General features: G+C 35.1%; 2 protein-coding genes across 2 annotated transcripts; one reads left to right on the top strand and one right to left on the bottom strand.

Annotated features, from left to right (window-relative positions):
* Window positions 1-749: 749 nt before the first annotated feature.
* On the bottom strand, window positions 750-7219 carry LOC144836890 (uncharacterized). The gene is made up of 8 exons (XM_078691808.1): window positions 7017-7219; window positions 6328-6437; window positions 5329-5887; window positions 4841-4935; window positions 4172-4457; window positions 2077-2210; window positions 1442-1547; window positions 750-1190 (listed from the first exon to the last, which is right to left on the bottom strand). The coding sequence occupies exons 2-8, from the start codon at window positions 6433-6435 to the stop codon at window positions 997-999; spliced, it is 1482 nt and encodes a 493-aa protein (XP_078547934.1). The 5' UTR covers window positions 6436-6437; window positions 7017-7219; the 3' UTR covers window positions 750-996.
* Window positions 7220-10516: 3297 nt separating this feature from the next.
* On the top strand, window positions 10517-18724 carry LOC144837736 (uncharacterized). The gene is made up of 2 exons (XM_078692970.1): window positions 10517-10764; window positions 17327-18724. Exon 2 carries the CDS (start codon window positions 17400-17402, stop codon window positions 18525-18527), a length of 1128 nt encoding a protein of 375 aa, XP_078549096.1. The 5' UTR covers window positions 10517-10764; window positions 17327-17399; the 3' UTR covers window positions 18528-18724.
* Window positions 18725-20918: the final 2194 nt, after the last annotated feature.

The following is a 20918-nucleotide window of genomic DNA, read 5'->3' as shown; positions in this document are numbered from 1 at the left end:
AGTTTTTTTGTTTAGTTTAGGAACGGACCGCGCGTGTGAAAGGTACAGTAGTTAAAAAATAAAAATTATACTGTAAATTAATAAAGATCAAATTAAATATACGCCATAAAGAATCGGAATATATTGTGGGGAATAGTATTATAAAATTACATAGGGAGATTTGATGATAAGACATTAATCGAGTGAAATCCCGATAGCTGAGTTTTATTAAGTAAGCTGGCAGGAATAACTGTAGGCTATCTGTGTCCCGTTAGGACCGAGATGTCTGCCCATGTTGCAAGCCGTAATGTCTTCTTTCTTGGGCCGAAACGGCCCACTCTGTCACGGCAGTTAGTTTCAAAAGATGTTTAAATTAAATAATGTATTAATACTTATTAGGATGGTATTTATTTGAATAAACGCCTCTCCGATAAAACATCACTTTGAATAATAATCCCCCCTCCCTCAAATGAACTCCGCCTCCCACCTCCGCCCTATAAGCCCTACCAAACAATAAAGACTATACTTTAAAATGTTATTAATCATCTAAGACACTGTGAAACAGCATAGTTTAGTTTTACGAATGTCAAACATTTTCAATAATGGTAACCGACAGAAAACGTACAAGAAGGAGAACATTATCATTCCGAGAACCATCGTCTACACTTCCCAGTTAGTTAATAAAACAGAGTAACCACTTTTCCAATTGATATATAATATAAAATATTTGTTTATTATATACATTCCTGATATTATGTAAAATAGTTTTTTTTTTCATATACTAATTTGACCCTTTTTTTGTAACTGTAGACTGCATAATATATTAAAATTAATTGCACCAATTAAACTGTTTAAATAACTCATAAAGTTTAACTAATAATAAATATTTATAAATAATAATAATAATAATATTTTTGTATTAGGACCTTTAACATACTAATTATATTCAAGCTTATATTGAATATCACCATAATCCAGGTGCATGGAGATTTTCTTTACAAAATTATTTAGCTATTGTCATTGGTTGTTGGTCATTCTGTCAACAATAGTTTTGATACCAAGACCTAGACTTGTAGACCCTCCTATAACCCCAAAGACAGTCAGTAAGAATACGTTTAACGCTGTAATCCCCCACCAAACCTGATGACGTTTTAACTTGATATGAATGAGTGGGGGTAAGAAGTAGCCTAGAACAGACGCTCCAATTGTTCCTGCAAAACAAAGATATAAATCATACTCAAATATCATTTAAGCTCTGTCTACACTATCAAACTTTGTGATGTGTCCATATATAGACATGATGATGTCATATCACTACCATATTTGGGTATATCACTACCATATTTGGGCACATCATACCTAGTTTGATAGTGTAGACAGAGCTTTAGTAAAAATCATTGTTTTTCAAGACATTTGTGTTTCAATTGTTCGTTTTGCTTTGTTAACAACAAAATTAAATTACCAAATATACTGCCAAAATATGCATACTGATCCTTGAACAAAATGGCGATTCCAACTTCAGAGCAAACTAGTAAAAGGCGAATTAAATTACGTTTCCATGCCGACACCTGAAACATTTTAATGAAATTACACTTAAGCTTGGTTCCTAATTGTTTGATCTTGTCAACGAAACGAATTTCCTTTTTTTGGACCAATAAGATTCTGTATTCTGTATTTATAAATACATATTTACTGAAACATGTGCAGCTTAAAGCCTGGTTCCTACTAGCGACGCAACGCAAGGACGTAACGCAACGTAAAGCGTGGTTGCCACTAGCGACGCAACACAAGGACGTAACGCAACGCAAGTGAATTGACCAATCACAAGCGATGGCTTATTCGCTTGTGATTGCTAACTGTCTATAACTTCGCTTGTCATTGGTTAAAACGCTTGCGTTGCGTTTACGTCCTTGTGTTACGTTCTAGTGGGAACCAAGCTTAAGTGATTTGACCAATCACAAGCGATGGATTATTCGAACAATGGCTTGTCATTGGTCAACTCGCTTGCCTTGCGCGTACGTCCTTGCTAATTACATTAGTCGCATTAAAGCACGAACATCACAACATTATAAATCACATCACATAATGTTTACATACCGATTTTGGCACAGCAACTGCTAATCCTACTTTTGATTTGTCTTTAATTAAAGAATCTGTCTCGGATGCTTCTTGTATACCGCCCTCTCCATTCACAGATTCTACAACTAAAGTTTTTGGACCAAAAATCTTTCCTGTAAAGATACAAACAAGGAATTGGTTAAAAATTACTAATTATTAATAATAAACTGTGGATGATAAAAAAAATAGAAATACTCTAAAAACAATATGTTTAACTGTAAACAACCGACCGACACAGTGAGCTATAGAGTCGCGTTTGCACGCGAATAAAAAAGTTATGTGTTATGAGTTAATAATGAACAAGGCCAACAGCCATTAAGTCGCGTGCTACAATGCATAGTGATACCGGACCGACAGACAGACCGACAGACAGACAGACAGACAGACAGACAGACAGACAGACCGACATAGTGAACTATAGAGTCGCGTCCACGCGACTAAAAAGATGAACACAAAAAGAAAACAAGTGTGCATGATTAAAAACAAATGTTAATAGAATAAAATAATATACATGTTAATGGAATTAATTGAAACATTAAGAATGAATAAGAAAATATATATGAAAACATTGGATAATTTCAAAAAAATTTTGTTTATAAGAAGTTGTTAATAAGAAATTATGTCAAAGTATATATATATATATATATGAATCCAAAGGCAAATTACTGAAAAAAATGACAATGCTGTGGGTATCAGTGGCTGGATCTCAATGGAGATACAAATAAAAAAGCGAAAAGCTAAATCAAAACGATAAAGTAAACAGCCAGAAAAGTTAGCAGAGCTTTCGGGCAACACTAGCCCTTCATCAGTGCAAGTGAGGGAATTTGGATAAAGTCATAGCATATGAGTTGTAAACACAATGGGAAGGTTAGAATATATAAAGTGATATACTATAGTACATAACTATGTTAAGAGAAATGTACTGTATATATGGAAATAAAAGTTGAATGAACCACAAGACAAAAAAGAATTACAGTACCATATTTGGTAGTATTTAACGTATGGCAGTTTTATAGGAGTTCAAGGTTATCGTGACATTTAGATACAGTACAATAACAAACTTGTGTCTATAAGGTTTTAATATCGGAAATAGCTTGATTTAGCAAGGAAAGTCATTGAACAATGAATGATGGGAAGGGTTTGAGACCAAAACGTCACGGCGCGTACGTATACAACAAATCAGAGAGGGGTTGGTGAATTTTGTCCAAACTGGGGAAATTTCTGTCCAGAATGGGGAAATATTTTGTCCAGAATAAGGACAAAAGCGATAGGTGGCGCTATAATGGTGTCTAAAATGGGGATGCTGTCCACCAATATAGAGAAATTCGATTTGTCCAAAATGGGGAAATGTCTGCCCAGGATGGCGCTATATCGTGTCCAAAATGGGGAAATTTCTGTCCAGAATGGGGAAATATTTTGTCCAGAAAAAGGACAAAAGCGATAGGTGGCGCTATAATGGTGTCTAAAATGGGGAAGCTGTCCAATATAGAGAAATTCGATTTGTCCAAAATGGGGAAATGTCTGTCCAGGATAGGGAAGTGGTGGCGCTATATCGTGTCCAAAATGGGGAAATTTTTGTCCAGGATGGGGAAGTGCTGTCCAAAATAGGGAAGCTGTCCAAAATAGAGAAATTCGATTTGTCCAAAATGGGGAAATTTCTGTCCAGAATGGGGAAGTGGTGGCGCTATATCGTGTCCAAAATGGGGAATTTCTGTCCAGGATGGGGAAGTGTTATCCAAAATAGGGAAGCTGTCCAAAATAGAAAAATCCGATTTGTCCAAAATGGGGAAATGTCTGTCCAGAATGGGGAAGTACTGTGTCTAAAATAGGGAAGCTGTCCAATATATATTGAGAAATCCAATTTGTCCAAAATGGGGAAATTTCTGTCCACGATGGGGAAGTGCTGTGCCCAAAATAGGGACGACGTACGCGTTGTGACGTTTGCTCCTACACCCTTCCCATTAGCATCGCGCACGCTATTTGCGATAAACCTATGTGATTTCAGTAATAAATTGTTTAATTTATTCCACATTTTTATAATTTATTATAAAAGCATTTAATTGAGCAAACATACCTGGTAAAAAGAGTGCGTTCTCTATAACCTCAATGACAGGGAACAGCTCTAGCGGGTATGTAAGCATCACACTTACGCATATTAAAGTGTAGATAATAGTAAGAAAGATGGAATCGTTCTCTTCAATAAGATTTGCAATAATAATCTGCTGTGTTGCATGTCCATACCTTAGGTAGCCAGAGATTCCTAAAGACGATAGGATAAGGGCTAGAATGCATATTGTCAAGTGTAGGAAGTATGGGTACATGTGTCGATTTCCTACCATGCTAGCCTCAACCGGGATCACCTGCAATGCAATGACGTTTTTGAAATCTAGTATCATTTGAATGATACAAAATATATACTGTAGTTCCACTATTGACTCTCAAGTCATAAAATACATTCGATTATCTCATTGTATCTGCATGGTATTGTACAGTATCATCGTGTGGCCTATATACAGACGTCACATGTAATACCTATGTGACACTGTATTACAGAATATGGCTATCATTATATAAATACTGTGTACCGAGAATATTTTGTTAAATATAATTTGTCATTTTATGACTGAGCCAACTTATTTTGTTTTGAAAATTACTATATTTAGGGCACCATTATTCAGCAGATTATTGCCTGACCTCCTAGCTTGCTATATACAGTGCTGACCCCCTAGCTTGCTGTACTTACCGTGCCAATGCCTTCAAATGCCCCTGACACTGCTCCAAATAACATAGGTAGAGTTGCCCATTTAAAGTATTCTATTTCATCAGCAACATGAAAATCTAATTTAAAAAAATAATTCGAAAATCGTAAATCAATCACAAAAAATAAATGAAGATAAGACTAAGTGGGTGTGGTCAGACGACAGTAACAACAGGAACTGCCTCTTGACAGAGACAAGATTAAAACATACATGATGGTATTGATAGAAAGTAATGTACAAAAGTTTCTTGAACTAGCATGAACTGTTGACTTAATTGGTAAGGTTAGCATTTCCTTCCTGATTAATTAATTAGAAGATAAACAAAGGAGGCGTGTTCAAGGGACACAAGTCCATATCATTCTACTGCGGTTACTGAAGTAACTACATTTCGATTTAAGTTAATTTTAACAAGCAGTCTCAGCAGTAACTGAAGTATTTTTAACATGGTCCCCTATAAAAAACAATACTTTACCATTGTAAATAATCCCAAGAATTGCGAAAAATCCACAAATTACTGCAGCATTTCCAGTCAAACTTATTGGTGCCAAATTACGGACATCTCGTAACAACGAACACACCATAAAAAAAGGAATTGGTATAAGAACGACTAGGTTATATGTTGGTGAAGTAGTTACTCTGGCATTGTCCACCACCGGATACAGACCTCCATCATCTGTAACATTGCTAGTATTTGTATATGGTTTATCACCAAATGGAAATAAAGATTGTACAGTGTTTCCAAGAAATATTATATATTGAACTGTGTATCCAAATTGGGTTATGAAAAGTGCAGCGTTGACAACGTACAAGGCTTTCTTTCCTAAACTAAATTTTGCAATTTCTGCATAAGTAAGATTTCGGCCAATTCTTTCACGTTCCTTGTTATGATGTTCCTTTTCTTCAGTCGTTATATCTTGTTCGTCTTTATCAATTCTTGTCAGTCTATCAATAATCTCATACTTGCATACAATCATTAAATTAGTGCAATAGTCTGTTGCTAGGGCTATTACTACGATACATATTAGACCTAACTGTAAAAAAAACCATAACAAATAATGAATACAGTTTAAATTAATATTCAAAAGGTTCCCACCTGCGGCATAGATTATGGACTATACCATTTGTGGAGAGGGTTGTTCAATGAAAATTTCTACTTTTCGAGTTATATCTCGCTCTTCGAGGAAAGGGCTATCGGTTTATCCAGGTAAGCCAGGCACGCAATAGACTCTGCAATTCATTCAATTCTTTTTTTTTACATTCATTTGTTTACTTTGTGTTATTATGACAGTACTGTAACGTACATATGGTAAAAGTAATTAAATGAACTGAACATACACAATCATGGTATGGCCTGCGCTTAAAAGTCCAAATTTATTATTATTTTTATTGTTAATCACAGTTAAACACTACTCTCTCCTATTGAGGTATTTTATATCAATGTAAGCAGGGTACAACTCTACAGTATACTCACAGCTAATCCACACTGGCTGAACCAATAAGCAATAGTAAGGTAAAAACTGCCAATGAATGCTTTTAAGACATTTGCAAAATCGATAAGATTGCGTCCACAGGAAACCATGACTGTAAATACAAAAATGTCGTGTGAATATATTGATATCAATGTAGCTAATACAGTCAGAGAAGTCCCTGATACAGTTAGCTATACAAGTCAGGCCGCAATAAAATGGTAAAATACCTTTCATTGTTTGTCTTTCTTAAGTATGTGTGTCATAGTTTATCCAGTGGCTCAGTAGGAGTGTTTTATTATAATTCCTATCATATGAAATATATTCTATTCTATTGTTCAGTGAACAATGGCATTGCCAAACTCAGCTTGGTCGGATTAATTATGGAAGGAATCGAATATTTAACGTTGTTCACGTTGAACAACTAAATGTCGAGAATCCTTGAACATTCTCAACTCAAAACTCTAGCTATGGTCTAATCATAGAGGTATCAACATGATTTATTCTATATAAATCATACTGTCAAGTTATAGAAACATTGCTCATATTCGGAACATGATCTTATAATCGCGTCAAGCATAGCTCATCGGCGATTTATTCTATACCTCCATGTGAATGATCTAGTCTAATATTTAACAAGGGAACAACTTAAAACAACCAAACGTTTTGACTTCCTGAACTTTAAACCACCTACCTCTTTGTATGTATGAATTACATAGACGGCTGCAAACATTTCTTCATTACAAATTTGGTATATAGAAATATGACTATTGGAGATAAACAGTACTGTACTAGAATAAGCCGTGGGATCATCTCATACGTCTAAACAACGGTAAAGTACAAGGCCAAATGGGAAATCCCCTAATAAAACGTGATCAATCTGTTGTCGCTTATCGCCATGGTTGAATGCGTTTGTGTTTAGACTATTGCATTAGTAGGAGAGGGGCGATAAACAAGTAATAGTAAAGTATAACAAGAAATATTTCGTACAAAAAAAGCCGCTCGACATTTTAACATTAATCATTGTTCTTTTGATTAATTTATGATTTTGAACTTCAACGTGCTGTAGCCTGTTTGTGTGTGACCTCAACCTGTACTGTAGGCATGCAACTGAATACCCTCTAGAGACAACGTGACTTCAGGTGGTACAAGTGATAACATTCTTCCATAGTCTGTTGATTCGCGTCAACCAATCAAATGGCGAAAATCCAAAATCGTTCAACCGTGAGCCCTTATAGACTCTCTTTTCCCAGACGTTTTTTGTGTCCAGCAGCTGGGACCTATACATTATAGCCGAGTTTACAAATTCGCAAAACTGTCAGCCTTAGATACTAAAGCTACCGCTATGAAACAGCTTATTAATGAACATGTCCGCGAAAACGTCTATCAGTATTAGAACCATGACGTTAAAACGATGATGAGATTCGTCATTTAGGCCATCATCAGCGTCATCGCCACGTCATCATCGCCGTCATGTTTATCATAAATCGTCATCGTCATCATTCTTATCATCTACCTCGATTGCCATCGCCAGTCTTTATTATCAATATGTCATGGGCTATGCATCATCTTGTCTGACATTTACCATGCACAGTATACCATCATCATTAGGTTCAAATATTTTCATTGTATATACGAGTGGGATGGCACTGATCACTACTTTGTGTATTTTACTGGATTCTCATTTGCATTGAGATAAGGTAATAGCTAAATCTCGGACCCACGACCAACCGGATCACCCGATATCACCTCAATAGTCACCCTCATTCTCCTCTTTCAAGTATCTCTATTTCATTCCTCGACATAAATAATGTTACCGTCTTTAAAAAGATATTATATTTTGTCCCCCTGAACAAATATTTTGTTGTTGTTTTTGACTTATTTTTTACCAAACTTGGATCGACAAAAATTATACCTGAAAAACTGTAATTTAAGTGTAAACGTTATTTTTCGGAGTATTTTTTGCATTAAAACTACAAATTATGGGACAACACCGGTACATACAATAAAATGCGAGTGGGGTTGGTGAGCATCATGCTATATAAATATATACTGTATTATTTTCTTTATTGTTATTTTTACTATTAAGATTACTATTCTTAACATTACTAACAGTTTAATAGACATTTTCATCAAAACTGTAAAATAAATATAACACAGTGAATTAGAGCTTGAGTATCACAATAAATATGAACATTATGATAGTAAAGTATACGGCTAAGTTTTTGTACCTCTTGCTAAGCCAATACTTGTTTTTTCGGGCCTCTTTACAGTAGGAGCGAATGATTTGCGTATTTTGGCAAAGCAGATTTGCGTATTTTGGCATGATTTGTGTATTTTGGCAAAGCAGATTTGCGTATATTGGCAAAGCATAGCGCCCTCAATTTGCGTATTTTGGCATGATTTGCGTATTTTGGCAAAGAAGATTTGTGCTTTTCGGCATGATTTGTGTATTTTGGCAAAGCATAGCGCCCTCAAGTTGCGTATTTTGGCATGATTTGCGTATTTTGGCAAAGCCCTCAATTTGCGTATTTTGGCATGATTTGCGTATTTTGGCAAAGCCCTCAATTTGCGTATTTTGGCATGATTTACGTATTTTGGCAAAGCCCTCAATTTGCGTATTTTGGCATGATTTGCGTATTTTGGCACGAATTTGCGTATTTTGGCAAAGCAAAACGCCCTCAATTTGCGTATTTTGGCATGATTTGCGTATTTAGGCAAAGCATAGCGCCCTCAATTTCCGTGCATTTCATATTCATTTTTTAATGACGGTAGAGATGAAGGACGAACGTTATATCGACAATTACTGTACTTTCCCGATAATGAAAGAAACAATGTGTAAAATCGCAAAATCTTCTGTATGTAAAAATCCTCATATTATTTTATTTGTCCGCTGTTTTCTGGGTCGTTCAGTACTGTTGGCATACTATACAGAAGTCACTATCTCAATTAGATGTTGACTCAACTAAACTCATTCAAATTCCGCGGATATTTCCCAAGCGTGTGAGCAAACTGTCAATAATTTGAATTTTAACAACTTTATACAATACATTTAATTATTCAAGTCAATAGATTTATTCTGTCCGGTCCCTATATTGGCAATTAGAGATAGTAAGCATACATTCCAACCATTGAATCCAACATGTAAATATGCCACTATCACTTGTATGTTGAATCAAGGGCCAAGTACTCTTGTTATCATGAACTTGACCACTACAAACTCGAAGATTACAATGTTTTCACATTCGATGGGAATTTCCTAGGCGGACGGGCTGGCTATAACTGTCAAATATTTGTCAACAAGTTTATACCTAATCAATTCAACTTATCCTTTACAGTCCGGTCCCTCATAAAAGTAGACATAAACATTCCAACCATTGTAACCCCACACGTAAATATGGCACTTACCACTTGTATGTTGAATCAAGGACAAAATATCTTATCTTATCTTCTTATCATTGACAACTTGACCACTACAAACTCAAAGATTACAATGTTTTCCCTAAAAAATAGGGGATTCCCCTATGTGGCTAGTTTTAAATACTTGTCAATATCTTTGTTTAGCAGTTTATACGACGTGATTATGATTTTATCTGATAATATATTAACGTTTGAACTTAGACATACGTACTTTATTACTATTTAAAAACTTTTAGTTATACCTCTTGTATACTGTCAGCAAAAATAATGCTGATCTGTAAATATATAACCCGAGAAATTTAATTCAGATATAATAATTACACGCAATCCGCGTGCCATTCTTGGATAAAGCTGTATTCACACTGGTTCGTTAAAATCTGTATGCTGTATTATTATGACTTCCCATCGCTTAACTGTCTTCCGTTCCGTGAAAGAGAAGTGTGAATGTAGCCTACCTACAGTATACAGATGGGAAAACGGGATTGCTTTTATAATATAAAATGAAAAGTGTATATGCAACATTATTATAAAAACATTTATAGTAAAATGTTTATTTCTAACAAAGTATATGATCATACATTTCTAGATTGCAGTCTATATCGTACCTATTTACCAATTTAGGCTCCTTGGTTTAACTTTAATTATACCGCAGATGGCGCTCGTTACGGCAGACTGAACGAGTTCAATAGACTTTAAGCCTTGGTTACTATCTATTTTATCACCGAGTTAAAACTTCACTTTGGCAACCGTCGCGATCGGTATTACAATATATAATCAAACACAAGAGCGAATTAGTTCCATTGTTGCCATCAGGCTACATAGTAGGCTACAGATACAGATTGTGTCACTGCCGTTTTAATACAAGACTATTTTCGATATCGAAGTCTAAACTGTCCATTGGGAATTTGGGTTAATCTTGCTCCATGATCTTTGTCAGAGACTGAATGTTAAGTTTAGCAGTTCATTGTGTTGACGATCGATTATTGTAGCGAACATGTGTCCATGAACCTCTTGGACCTACGGTGAGTTATTTAACATTACATTATGTGTTTACACTGTAATTATTATTCAACAGTGTGCGGCCTATTATTATTTCATTATGATGGTGGAAGTACATCGATTTGTCTGGCATTCAGGGTGTATTAATAAATCGCTTCAGGCCTTTTCCATTTAATGTGATTGGAACCGTCACAAAGTTAACTTGGACCGTTCACTATGGGGTTTTGTTTTTGAAGGATAGATACACGTCTGTTCATATTCAGTACTAATATTAATAACACAGGTAGGCCTCCTTACCACGTATTTAATACTCAGAGTGATAAAATCACCGGGAATTTTAGAACGAAAATACGAGATTGGCACAACTTATAGAATAGATTACTGAAAATCTGCGTATTTTAAAAATTATCATCAGAACCGAACGTTATAGAATGGTCCTATACATTAGATAGGTCCATGGTTATATAGTGTAATAATTTCACTCTTCACTACCCCGGTTATTGTTCGTTTGAAACTTTTTATCAAAATTGACACGGATGAATCTATTTCCTTTATATACAGTAGGCCTATAATTTACTTGAATCGTAGAAAGTGAGAAACCAGACGACATTGTCCGCTATCAGCTGACCAGAGATATAAAATACAGCTTTTTAGGCTGTATTTTATATCTCTTTTATGTCTGGATTCTGGTAGAATAAAACAAATCGGAGAATGGCATTTCGGTAGTCACATTATAATAGTCCTTGCACGAAAATGCCGCGTGTAACTGTTTAAGGGCATGGACATGTCGTTAGTTCTTGCACACAGTGTTTTTAATGGCGTGAACCGTATTTAGCCTAAAACTAGTTATGTCCGTGTCACATCACAATGCAATAATAAGAAAGGTTCAATAATTAGCGCTTGAGAAAGACTCAGGCTTGTTTCACGTGGCCACGTTGGACTAACGGTAAACTTACCAGGTGTGTGCATTCAATAATCATGTTATTTATTATAACAGGTAATTACTAAATGTAGAACGTGTATTTCATGAATAATTACGCTTATTTGGCGAACACAATACACTGAAGGCAAAGGTGGAAGGACAACATAACAATCAATAACTAAAATGTCTTTAATAGTTAAAAGCATTATCAATTCATAAATCACTTTGAGCAGTATAAGTGCGTGTACTTTATACGTTAATTCAGGCATCGTGCGGTTGTCATAAAGCCTGTTTATTGATTGTAGCCTATGGGGGATTGACGTAAAATGGGGATTGATATTTGGATTGATGGGGTATGCCTACAGTCGGCTTAATCCCTTGGTAAATACCGCCTTTCATGGGTAAACAATGGCTCGCAGTTGACATGTAGTGTTAATGGGTGTTGTTTGAGGGCTTATAAGTGTCGATGTTTATAGCTTTTTTAGAATATCAACACAGAGGTTGTCAGTCAAAACCTATACCAACAGACCTTCTTGCTCCAAATATAGTATCTATCATGAGGGCCACCACATTTCGATAGGCCGCACGTATACACTGAGTGCGCGCGCAGAAAGCCGATCTCAAGTCGCTTTAGGAGGCCTATTCTACACAGAGGTATTAATAAACATCAGTGATGTATACCGTAAATCTTCTAATAGAAACCCGTACTCTAAAAGTAACCCATCATAAAAAACAATCAAAGAATAATAACACAGGGTTACAATTAGAAGATTTACGAGTAGATCTATGGACATACAATTTCCTGAAACAAATATGTTTAGAGTTATATTAGGCTATCTTGAATAGAGGGGAGGGGTTGCAATCCATATGCCGACAATTGGCTGACTGACCAACGTTCTATTGGATTTTGATGCTGTTTCAATCCATGCGAAGAGAGCGGTAAAAGAGCAAAGAAACTTGATTTTCAAATATTAACTTTTACCTGATGGAGCTATAAATAGTTTATAACTAAATTTCTATAGTAAATTCTACCATTAATATTTTATAACTGCAAAAATATTAGTATAGTTTTAATCTTGTTCCATTCTGTTCTTTCTAACAAGATATTTCTTATGTCGCATGCACCAAATGATCAGTACCAACAATAAAGACATTGTTTGAAATACAATTGAGACTACTATTAATTATTATCTTTGGATCCATTTACAGGGCTACACAAATTTGAGAAGTAAACAATGAAATAGCGTTCGTGAATATTAGTTTCCCATTTTGGTGACGAATCAAACTTCAAAGAGGCGGTTAAAGCAGTTCTAAACGCTGGTTCAGGTCAGCCTTTAAGCTTGGTTCCCACTCGGACTTACCGCAAGGATGTAGCGCAACGCAAATGATTTGACTAATCACAAGCAAATTATTATACTAACTGACGCTTTGTCATTGGTTAACTCACTTGAGTTGCGATACGTCCTTGCTTTACGGCCGAGTGGGAACCAAGCTATACCCTGCGTTGCGTCTCTAGATGAGAATTTCAGCTTGGTTAACATTATATAATAGGACATAAGCACAATGTAAGTAATTTGACCAATCACAAGCGATTGATTATCGCTGGGGTTTGTGCTTACGTGTTTGCGTTGCGTCGTCCTATGGGTACTAAGCATCAGAGTCCTATTGGCATATCTCATCAAAAGCGGTTCACAAGGCCGCATAGGCTAGGGTAAGGGTGTATCTTTTACTCAAGACCGTAAAGTATAGTTCTGATTTCCCCCATATAGCCTACACTATTGTAAGTAAAAGCTTACCTAGAAAATTCCACTTTTTTAAAATAATTTTTTATCAATCCTTGCTAGACCTTTTATGTTTGCAGTAATCAAACACCGTTCTATAAATTACAATGAATTAATACCTTTTATTATTAACATCTATAACAAAAGCTCCGATTTCTGATAGCGTCATGGTGTCATGGTTACTCGTGTATGAAAAGCCTATTTGATATTCATAAGGACACTTTATCCTAAACAGAATATGATGGCTGTTATTCACATACATATCAGTTTCTGAAATGTTTTTTTCTATAGAAACTTAATAGGGTTACTGTATATATAAAGAGAAAATCATTGAATAAAATATAAAAGAATTTTATATGTATTCTTATGGTGGGTTTTTAGCTATTCTGTATAATGCTAAACGCCTGTTGATGTTGTGCCATCTTCATAATCTAATTGCCACCTTCTTCTGTATAGTTTATTCCTTCTAATAACTGAGGTGGATAACATTTTATTATGTTAATGTTGGCAAATTATTAAACCCCAGTAGCTTATTGGACAAAGAGAGAGGTAAAAAAAGGGCAGATTCTGTGCTGCCTTGAATGATATTAACAATATTACAACCGGATTTATATTTATTAGATTAGTATCGTAAAGTTTTCAGGATTTTGAGTAAAACGATTTCGTGTCTCAAACTATCCTTTTTGATAATTAATCGTGAACACAATTCTCACCTTTAGATAACAATAGCTGAATACAATATGACCAATCACAAGCGGTGAATTAGTCGAATTGTTGCCTGTCATTGGTCAACTAGCTGCTTTTACAACTTACAGGTATAGGGGTAACCAAGCGTGGGTTATTCGTGTCTCAAACTATCCATCTTAATAATGTAAACATAATTCTCTACTTTAGATAACAGGTGCTAAATACAATTGATTCATAATGATATTGATAACTATATCAATAAACCTAATCATATAATATTTAATGTATGATTTTGTGAAGTATACGTTTATGTCAATCAATGTGCAACAGAATAATACAGATTATTTTGATGATAATTATCAATCTCAAGTAAAATAATTCAAGAACATGAAAAAAAAAACACCGAATAGGCCAGTTAGGAGTTTTAATCAAGTTATTCACTTCCGTAGAAAACAAAATAAATTTTTTTTTTCGATTAAATTTTTGGTAAAAGTGAATAATAAATAAACATTATAACATATAGACATAAAGCATATTCAATTAAACAAAGTATTTAAAACCTCCATTTTCAGGAAGAAAAGGTATAATCTTTAATGACTTTTAGATTGGTTATGATAATGAAAATGGCCATGAAAACACTTTGCTACTAAAAATAATACCTACAAACTTATTGAGTTCTATTATACACCGCGTGCTGTGGTACTAACGTTTTATAGCTTGAATTTGTAAGTCAGGAATCCTGTTTATAGATGGTTAAACAAAACATAAACCCCATGTAGACAACTTCGATTTAAAACACGTTGGGCGGAAATCGTATCGATCTGTTAGGTATGTGTTAAGTCCTCATTTGTCTACATCCATCATAAAACAATCTCTTTACCCGGAGCACTAGCTCACTGACGTAAGTTGTTCAAGGCTCGTAAAATCGATCAAAAAAAAGTTAGGCCAATACAAAAGATATTGGCCTAAGAATAAAACGTATAATTTATTGACTTAATAAACGGATATAAGATATCTATTTGCAAGTCCGTTCATTTAAGCAGGGAAAATGAATTTACAACCGACTTTATTACTGGTAGCTATACGTGCGTGACTTGCTATTTTGTAGAGACTTACACAATTGACGTAAGTAGGCCTAAGTATATTCAGTATTTATGTTTATTGTCATGTAACTGAAAGTTAGCATAACACGTTCACGAACACGAATTCCACCGTTGTTTCTATTAGACGGGCTACGGATTTGGTTCACTACATTTTCTTCAAGGGCTGGCATTAAGAACATCACAAATGACTAAATTTGACAATACCAGTATTAGGGCAGGCATAGTTACTGAGGGTAGGTCTATCTTGCGATTCTTAAAATCTCAGAGGGCAAATCACAATGTGGTTGCGCCTGTTCTCTATCTGCAACGTTATTTTTACATAAGTTCGCCCATAATTCAAATACGGACAGACATGGTATCGGCCTACTAGGGTAAACCCCCATACTCAATTGTATATAACGACATCGTCAATAAAACGTCAATTAAGATTACGAGCATGATAAATAGAATCCAAAGGTTGTTTAGTTATGCTTAATGAATAGGATAACCTAACACCCTAACAGAATATCTCTGAAAGGTGTGTGTTTAGGCCCTTTTGAGTGTTTGCTTCATGTGAAGAGATTTTTGGGAGTCAAAGGAAGCGTTCCTAAGTTCTTGGATAATATGGCACGTAGGTTGATAAGCAAAGTAATGAACACAGATAAGTCGGTGACTAGGTTCTCGTTACTTAGACATATAGGAATTTTTTATACTGACATTGAAAAGTAAATTAATTAAAATATGTGCAAAAAGATAAGTTACTCGCGAATTAAGATTAGATCAATAATTATATTATTTTACAATGTCAGCGGTATGTCGAACGGCACATCTTCATTCCATGGGTGGATCTCGAAGAATTTGAGGGTGAGCATATTATTACAGAATAACTCCATTTTAGCCCTATTTACGATTATAAAATGTTGACATTTAATTAATGTAAACATTTCAAACTGTTTTTCCGACGATCACAACGTTTTTGAACTACTCTCTGTCAATGTAGATAGATTGTTGACCTGACGAAATTGCACATCATGCGGAAATAGCGAATAGAACGAGAAACAATCAGGTAACTTACATTATTAGCAAAAGTTTCTTCTGACACAGATAACTATGTCTTGTTGTTATTCCTCCTATTCTATGCATTAAATTGGGAAGTGTCGTATCCAAAGTATATTTATTCTTTGCACTGTATCTATACAATTTCTTCGTCTATTATCACGAAACAATGGCCACTAGTCACATAACAACTAAACCATATACGACACCACAGTAAGGTACCGTAACATTGGAAAATACAATGTTTGAAATGTGAAAATTACAATCCGCTGTTTTCTTCAAACTAAATGCCCTCTTCTTTTTCAGAAACCCAATACCTAAAAACACACTAAACTCACTCAGATATTCAGAACTGAAAGTTTTTGAAAAATCATTTGTATCCAGCATGGTCAAAGGACTTAATTTATTAATCTTCAAACCTCAAAATAGAAAGTTTAATTTGTCTTTCTTTTTTGTTTTGATGTATTTAAATGTATTTGTCTGAAGCTTTAGCAATGATATAATATGAATATATGTTTATTTGTACTGTATTTAAATTTTATAATGGAATTTTACTGTTATTAATTTATTTACCTCCGCCTCCTTTTATCTGCAACGCCATCATCTGGTCTTGAATCAAATTGAATGATGGTATTAATTTGCTAAAGTTAGGTTTTTAGTAAGGGCGTGTGGCGCTGTGTGTTGGACGTTCGACTACTGATCGTTAGACCGAGGTTCGAATCCAACTCTCGCCGCATTGCTTGTATCCTTAGGCAAGATACTTTACTTACGTTTGCCTCTCTCCACCCAGGTGTATAAATGGGTACCCGGTTAGATCAGACACAACTTTGCGCTGATTACTAGCTGCATATATGGGAGTATGTTTCCATAGGTGTTTGATCAGGAAATGACTGGGGTAATAATGTTCAGCGCATTGAGAGCTTGCTTATATGCGCTATATAAGAATGAACTATTATTAACTATTATTATTATTATTTAGTTTGTGCCGTAATAGGCTGCATAAGGTACTCAAACAATATTTTGTTAACACTTAACATTTTTTGTTTATATCTTTCAGATAATACAGGCCTAGAAATACAAAGAAATCGGATTTGTATTTATGAAAATCAAATTATAGCTATCTTATTAATATGACGACCGCGTATACAATGAATCGATACAACAAAGAGTCGGATATTTCCTCTAACATCTTTAGAAACCAAGACAGAGCGAAAGCAAAAAATTCGTTTGCTAATCGAAATTTGCAGAATGATTTAGACAGAGAGCGAGGAATAGAAAAAATGCACTTGGATACAATTCGTAGAGAACAGATGTTGCTTCAAAAAGAGCTCCAAAAAGTACGAACGAAAGGACAATATATGAATGGGAATCGGGCAATCGTTCGTCGCTCGCAGCATCATCGGTTTGGTCGTTATACGCATGGAAGACGTGCCGCCGGTAAGCCTCAAGATGCAGACAATGATATGTCGGAAGAACTTGTTACAACCACGGACTCTTCATTGCCATCTATTCATTTCAATTCAAAGCAATTATCCCAAAAATCAACACCCCTGCAGAGGGAATATGACCAAAAGATGCAACTTATTAAAAAAGAAAGTAGCCGCGAGCAGACAATTAGCCAACGACGATTAAAAGAAATGTCAAGGAAGCAACAGAAGTTAGTAGCACGTGTCGCAGATTTGACAGAAGGTCTGAAACACACCACAACTTCTAGCAATGCACCTTCTACTTATAAAGGAATACCAAACAATTATGATAGTAGACGAAGAATGTCACATCAGGAAAAAGTGTCAAACAACTTGAAGACATTACCGTCGATTTTTAGTGTACCAATTCCTAATAACACAGCCACTTCTCCATATTCTTCACGGAGAAATGAGGCATCGCCGTTGGTGAGTGAACCTTCTCGAGCACCAATGGACAATGCTGCGCATACTAATAACGATGTTATTGAGAATACTCAGACCAATTTAAACATCATGTCCGATCCGCATACTAATATTCAGAACACAAATGTAGCGGACATAGTAGCCAATCCAACCTTATGGTTTGATCAAAATAAATATGCTCCCGATGGCGGTTTGCGAACCATTCACCTGTTGCCAGATTCTGACGATACTTTTCATGAGGCTAAAAAAGCGCGTTATTTGCGATGGAAGGACCCGCAAACGATTAACAAAGAACTTTCAGTTACCGAGGTTTTTTCTCCTAAAAAGAAAACTAGGCGACAGTCTAAAATCCATGCTATACATGAATAAAGTATAGATTATGTGAATATGAATTTCAATTAGTTAGGGCTTAATTATGTGGCAACGGTAATGTTAGTTGATACCGAAATCTAATAGTAACTGAGAAAGGAACCAGAAAGCGACAGTAACTGTGACATGTGTAAATTTTAACGATTTTTATTACACAGATTTTAATCGTTTATTTTAACCATTTTTGGTACATCATGATTCAGTTTTAAATCGGTACGATGGTAACAGCGGAATTTGGACTTGAATCATCAATTCTGGATTTTGTTATATTTAGGGTTCGGAGTGAGACGTTTTTTTAAAAAATTAAGTTGAAGTTTAGTAGACAATTCAACACTACATGTTAATTTAAGTAAGTCTTGTATTTTTTTCTGGTGCTTGGCGAAACTTACAAAAAAAAACATAACTCTATAATGTAATATCACTGACGGCGTAATTGAATGCAATGCGAGAGTAGTGAATGCTATTAAACGTTGTGCTATTTCCAATCATGTTCCATTTAAATATGACAAATAATTCGGTATAGTAATTTAAAATATGCTGCAGAATCATAATAATACCTATGTTATGTCAATAACAAAAGAAGAAAAACGAAAGGAAAAGAAAAGAAAGGGAATTTAAAAAAAAGGATTAAAAACAGTTACAGACTACAGTATATATTTCGTATTATATTACGCAATAAATTATATTAACTTAAGAATCTGTGCGTGCAGACTGTATGTAGATAAAAATAAATGCATTTTGGTCCCTGGATGTAACATGATATCGACGCGTGTATCGTACTTATACAGCGAGCTGGGGCGCGCACGAACGATTTGTACAACTCAGCCCCAACCATGGTGGGCTGAGTTGGTGTCGACTCTCTACAGTTACACCCCTTTTCACAAAATCCTGGATCCTCCCCTGGATATATGCTATTTTTACACGTTCTTTACGTTAAGAGTCTACCGAGTACGCTGTAATTACCGTAAAGTAAATTTTGTTTTGTTTATTACGGCACCATAATAATTATTACAATAAACTACCAATAATTACGAAGAAAAATTACAAAATGCAACTACTTACAATGCAGTTTCTAAATTGACTCGTTACTCATCGTCTATATACATAATAATAGGGACTTTACGAAACACAACCGGAAGCATTTTTAATATATATCCCACAGCATTGTCATTTTTCAGTAATTTAATATATATATATATATTACTGTAAAAATGACATTGTTGTGGGTATCAGTGGCTGGATCACAATGGAGATACAAAAAAAGCGAAAAGCTAAATCAAAACGATAAAATAAAACAGCCAGAAAAGTTAGCAGAGCTTTCGAGCAACACTAGCCCTTCATCAGTGCAAGTGATGGAATTTGGATAAAGTCATAGCATAAGAACTAAGTGCTGCCTGGGTGGACAGTAATAAAAGAAATATAACAAAAGATACAGGGTGTTGAAAGGTGGGTGGAGACTGAATAAGAGTACAAAACAAAGAAGGTAGCTTGGTAGAGATATAAACAATTTTGAAATTGAACTAAAAAAGGCTAAAATGGTGGTTAATATATTGAATCTTAAATTTTGGTAGTCAATGGTATAATTTTACCGATCTGGGAGTATGTTCCTAATGTTAAGTCCAAAAAGTTTTCTGGTTTTAAGTTGTAATTCCCAGTTGTTTTCTTTGTCTTTGCGAGTTTTGTCGCTCCATTTGACATCGTGTTCTATTGCAATAACTCTGAAATTTGCAATCGAGTGACCAGCTGAATTAAAATGTTCGGCTGCAGGTTGATCAAGCTTTAATGTTTTGATAGCTGATCTGTGTTGTTTCATTCTCATAGGGAGAGTGTTTTTTTGTTTCCCCGACGTACTGTTTACCACAAAAATTACAGTATATGAGATAATGACGTTTTTGGTTAGACAATTAATTGATTGTCTTATCCGAAAATGCGGCCAGTTTGGTTGCTCTTAAATTTTTCAGTAGATTCAACCAATGAACAAGTTTTGCAAGAGCCGCAAAGGTGACTGCCCAAATTGTGGCTGTCATGAGAGTTAATTTCACTCTTAAATTTGGATCTGACTAATATATCACGAAGGTTGGGAGGTATACGAAATGCAATAATGGGTGGTTCCGAAAAAAACAGTCCTGAGACGTTCTGTGGACTTTAGAATGGGCATGTTTCACAATAATAGCCCGTAATGGAGGCAACCTAGGATTAGTGTAGCCTATCCGTTACTATATTATCATATAGTCTCAGCGGCAGGATTTCACACAGTCAAAGAATGTACAAACAGTAAATATGGTTTTGTCCAGATACAGTTTATTTCAATATTCAAAGTAATACAGTCTGTTTTGACTATATCACATACGTTTTCTTCTCTCTATTATAAACGTTTTATTCTATCAAGCT

This window comes from Antedon bifida, chromosome 3 (genome assembly GCF_963402885.1).
Source record: "Antedon bifida chromosome 3, ecAntBifi1.1, whole genome shotgun sequence".
Taxonomy (NCBI): Eukaryota; Metazoa; Echinodermata; class Crinoidea; order Comatulida; family Antedonidae; genus Antedon; species Antedon bifida.
Note: the sequence above shows the minus strand (reverse complement) of the source record. Positions and strands in the feature narration are given on the sequence as shown.

Bases quoted from the DNA above. Each gene is read 5' to 3' on its own strand.
- LOC144836890 (XM_078691808.1), bottom strand. From the start codon at position 6,435: ATGGTTTCCTGTGGACGCAATCTTATCGATTTTGCAAATGTCTTAAAA. The intron at 4,936-5,328 runs GTAAAGTATTGT...TTTTTAAATTAG, and splicing joins TCTTGGGATTATTTACAATG to ATTTTCATGTTGCTGATGAA. The intron at 2,211-4,171 runs GTATGTTTGCTC...GTATCTTTACAG, and splicing joins GAACGCACTCTTTTTACCAG to GAAAGATTTTTGGTCCAAAA.
- LOC144837736 (XM_078692970.1), top strand. From the start codon at position 17,400: ATGACGACCGCGTATACAATGAATCGATACAACAAAGAGTCGGATATT.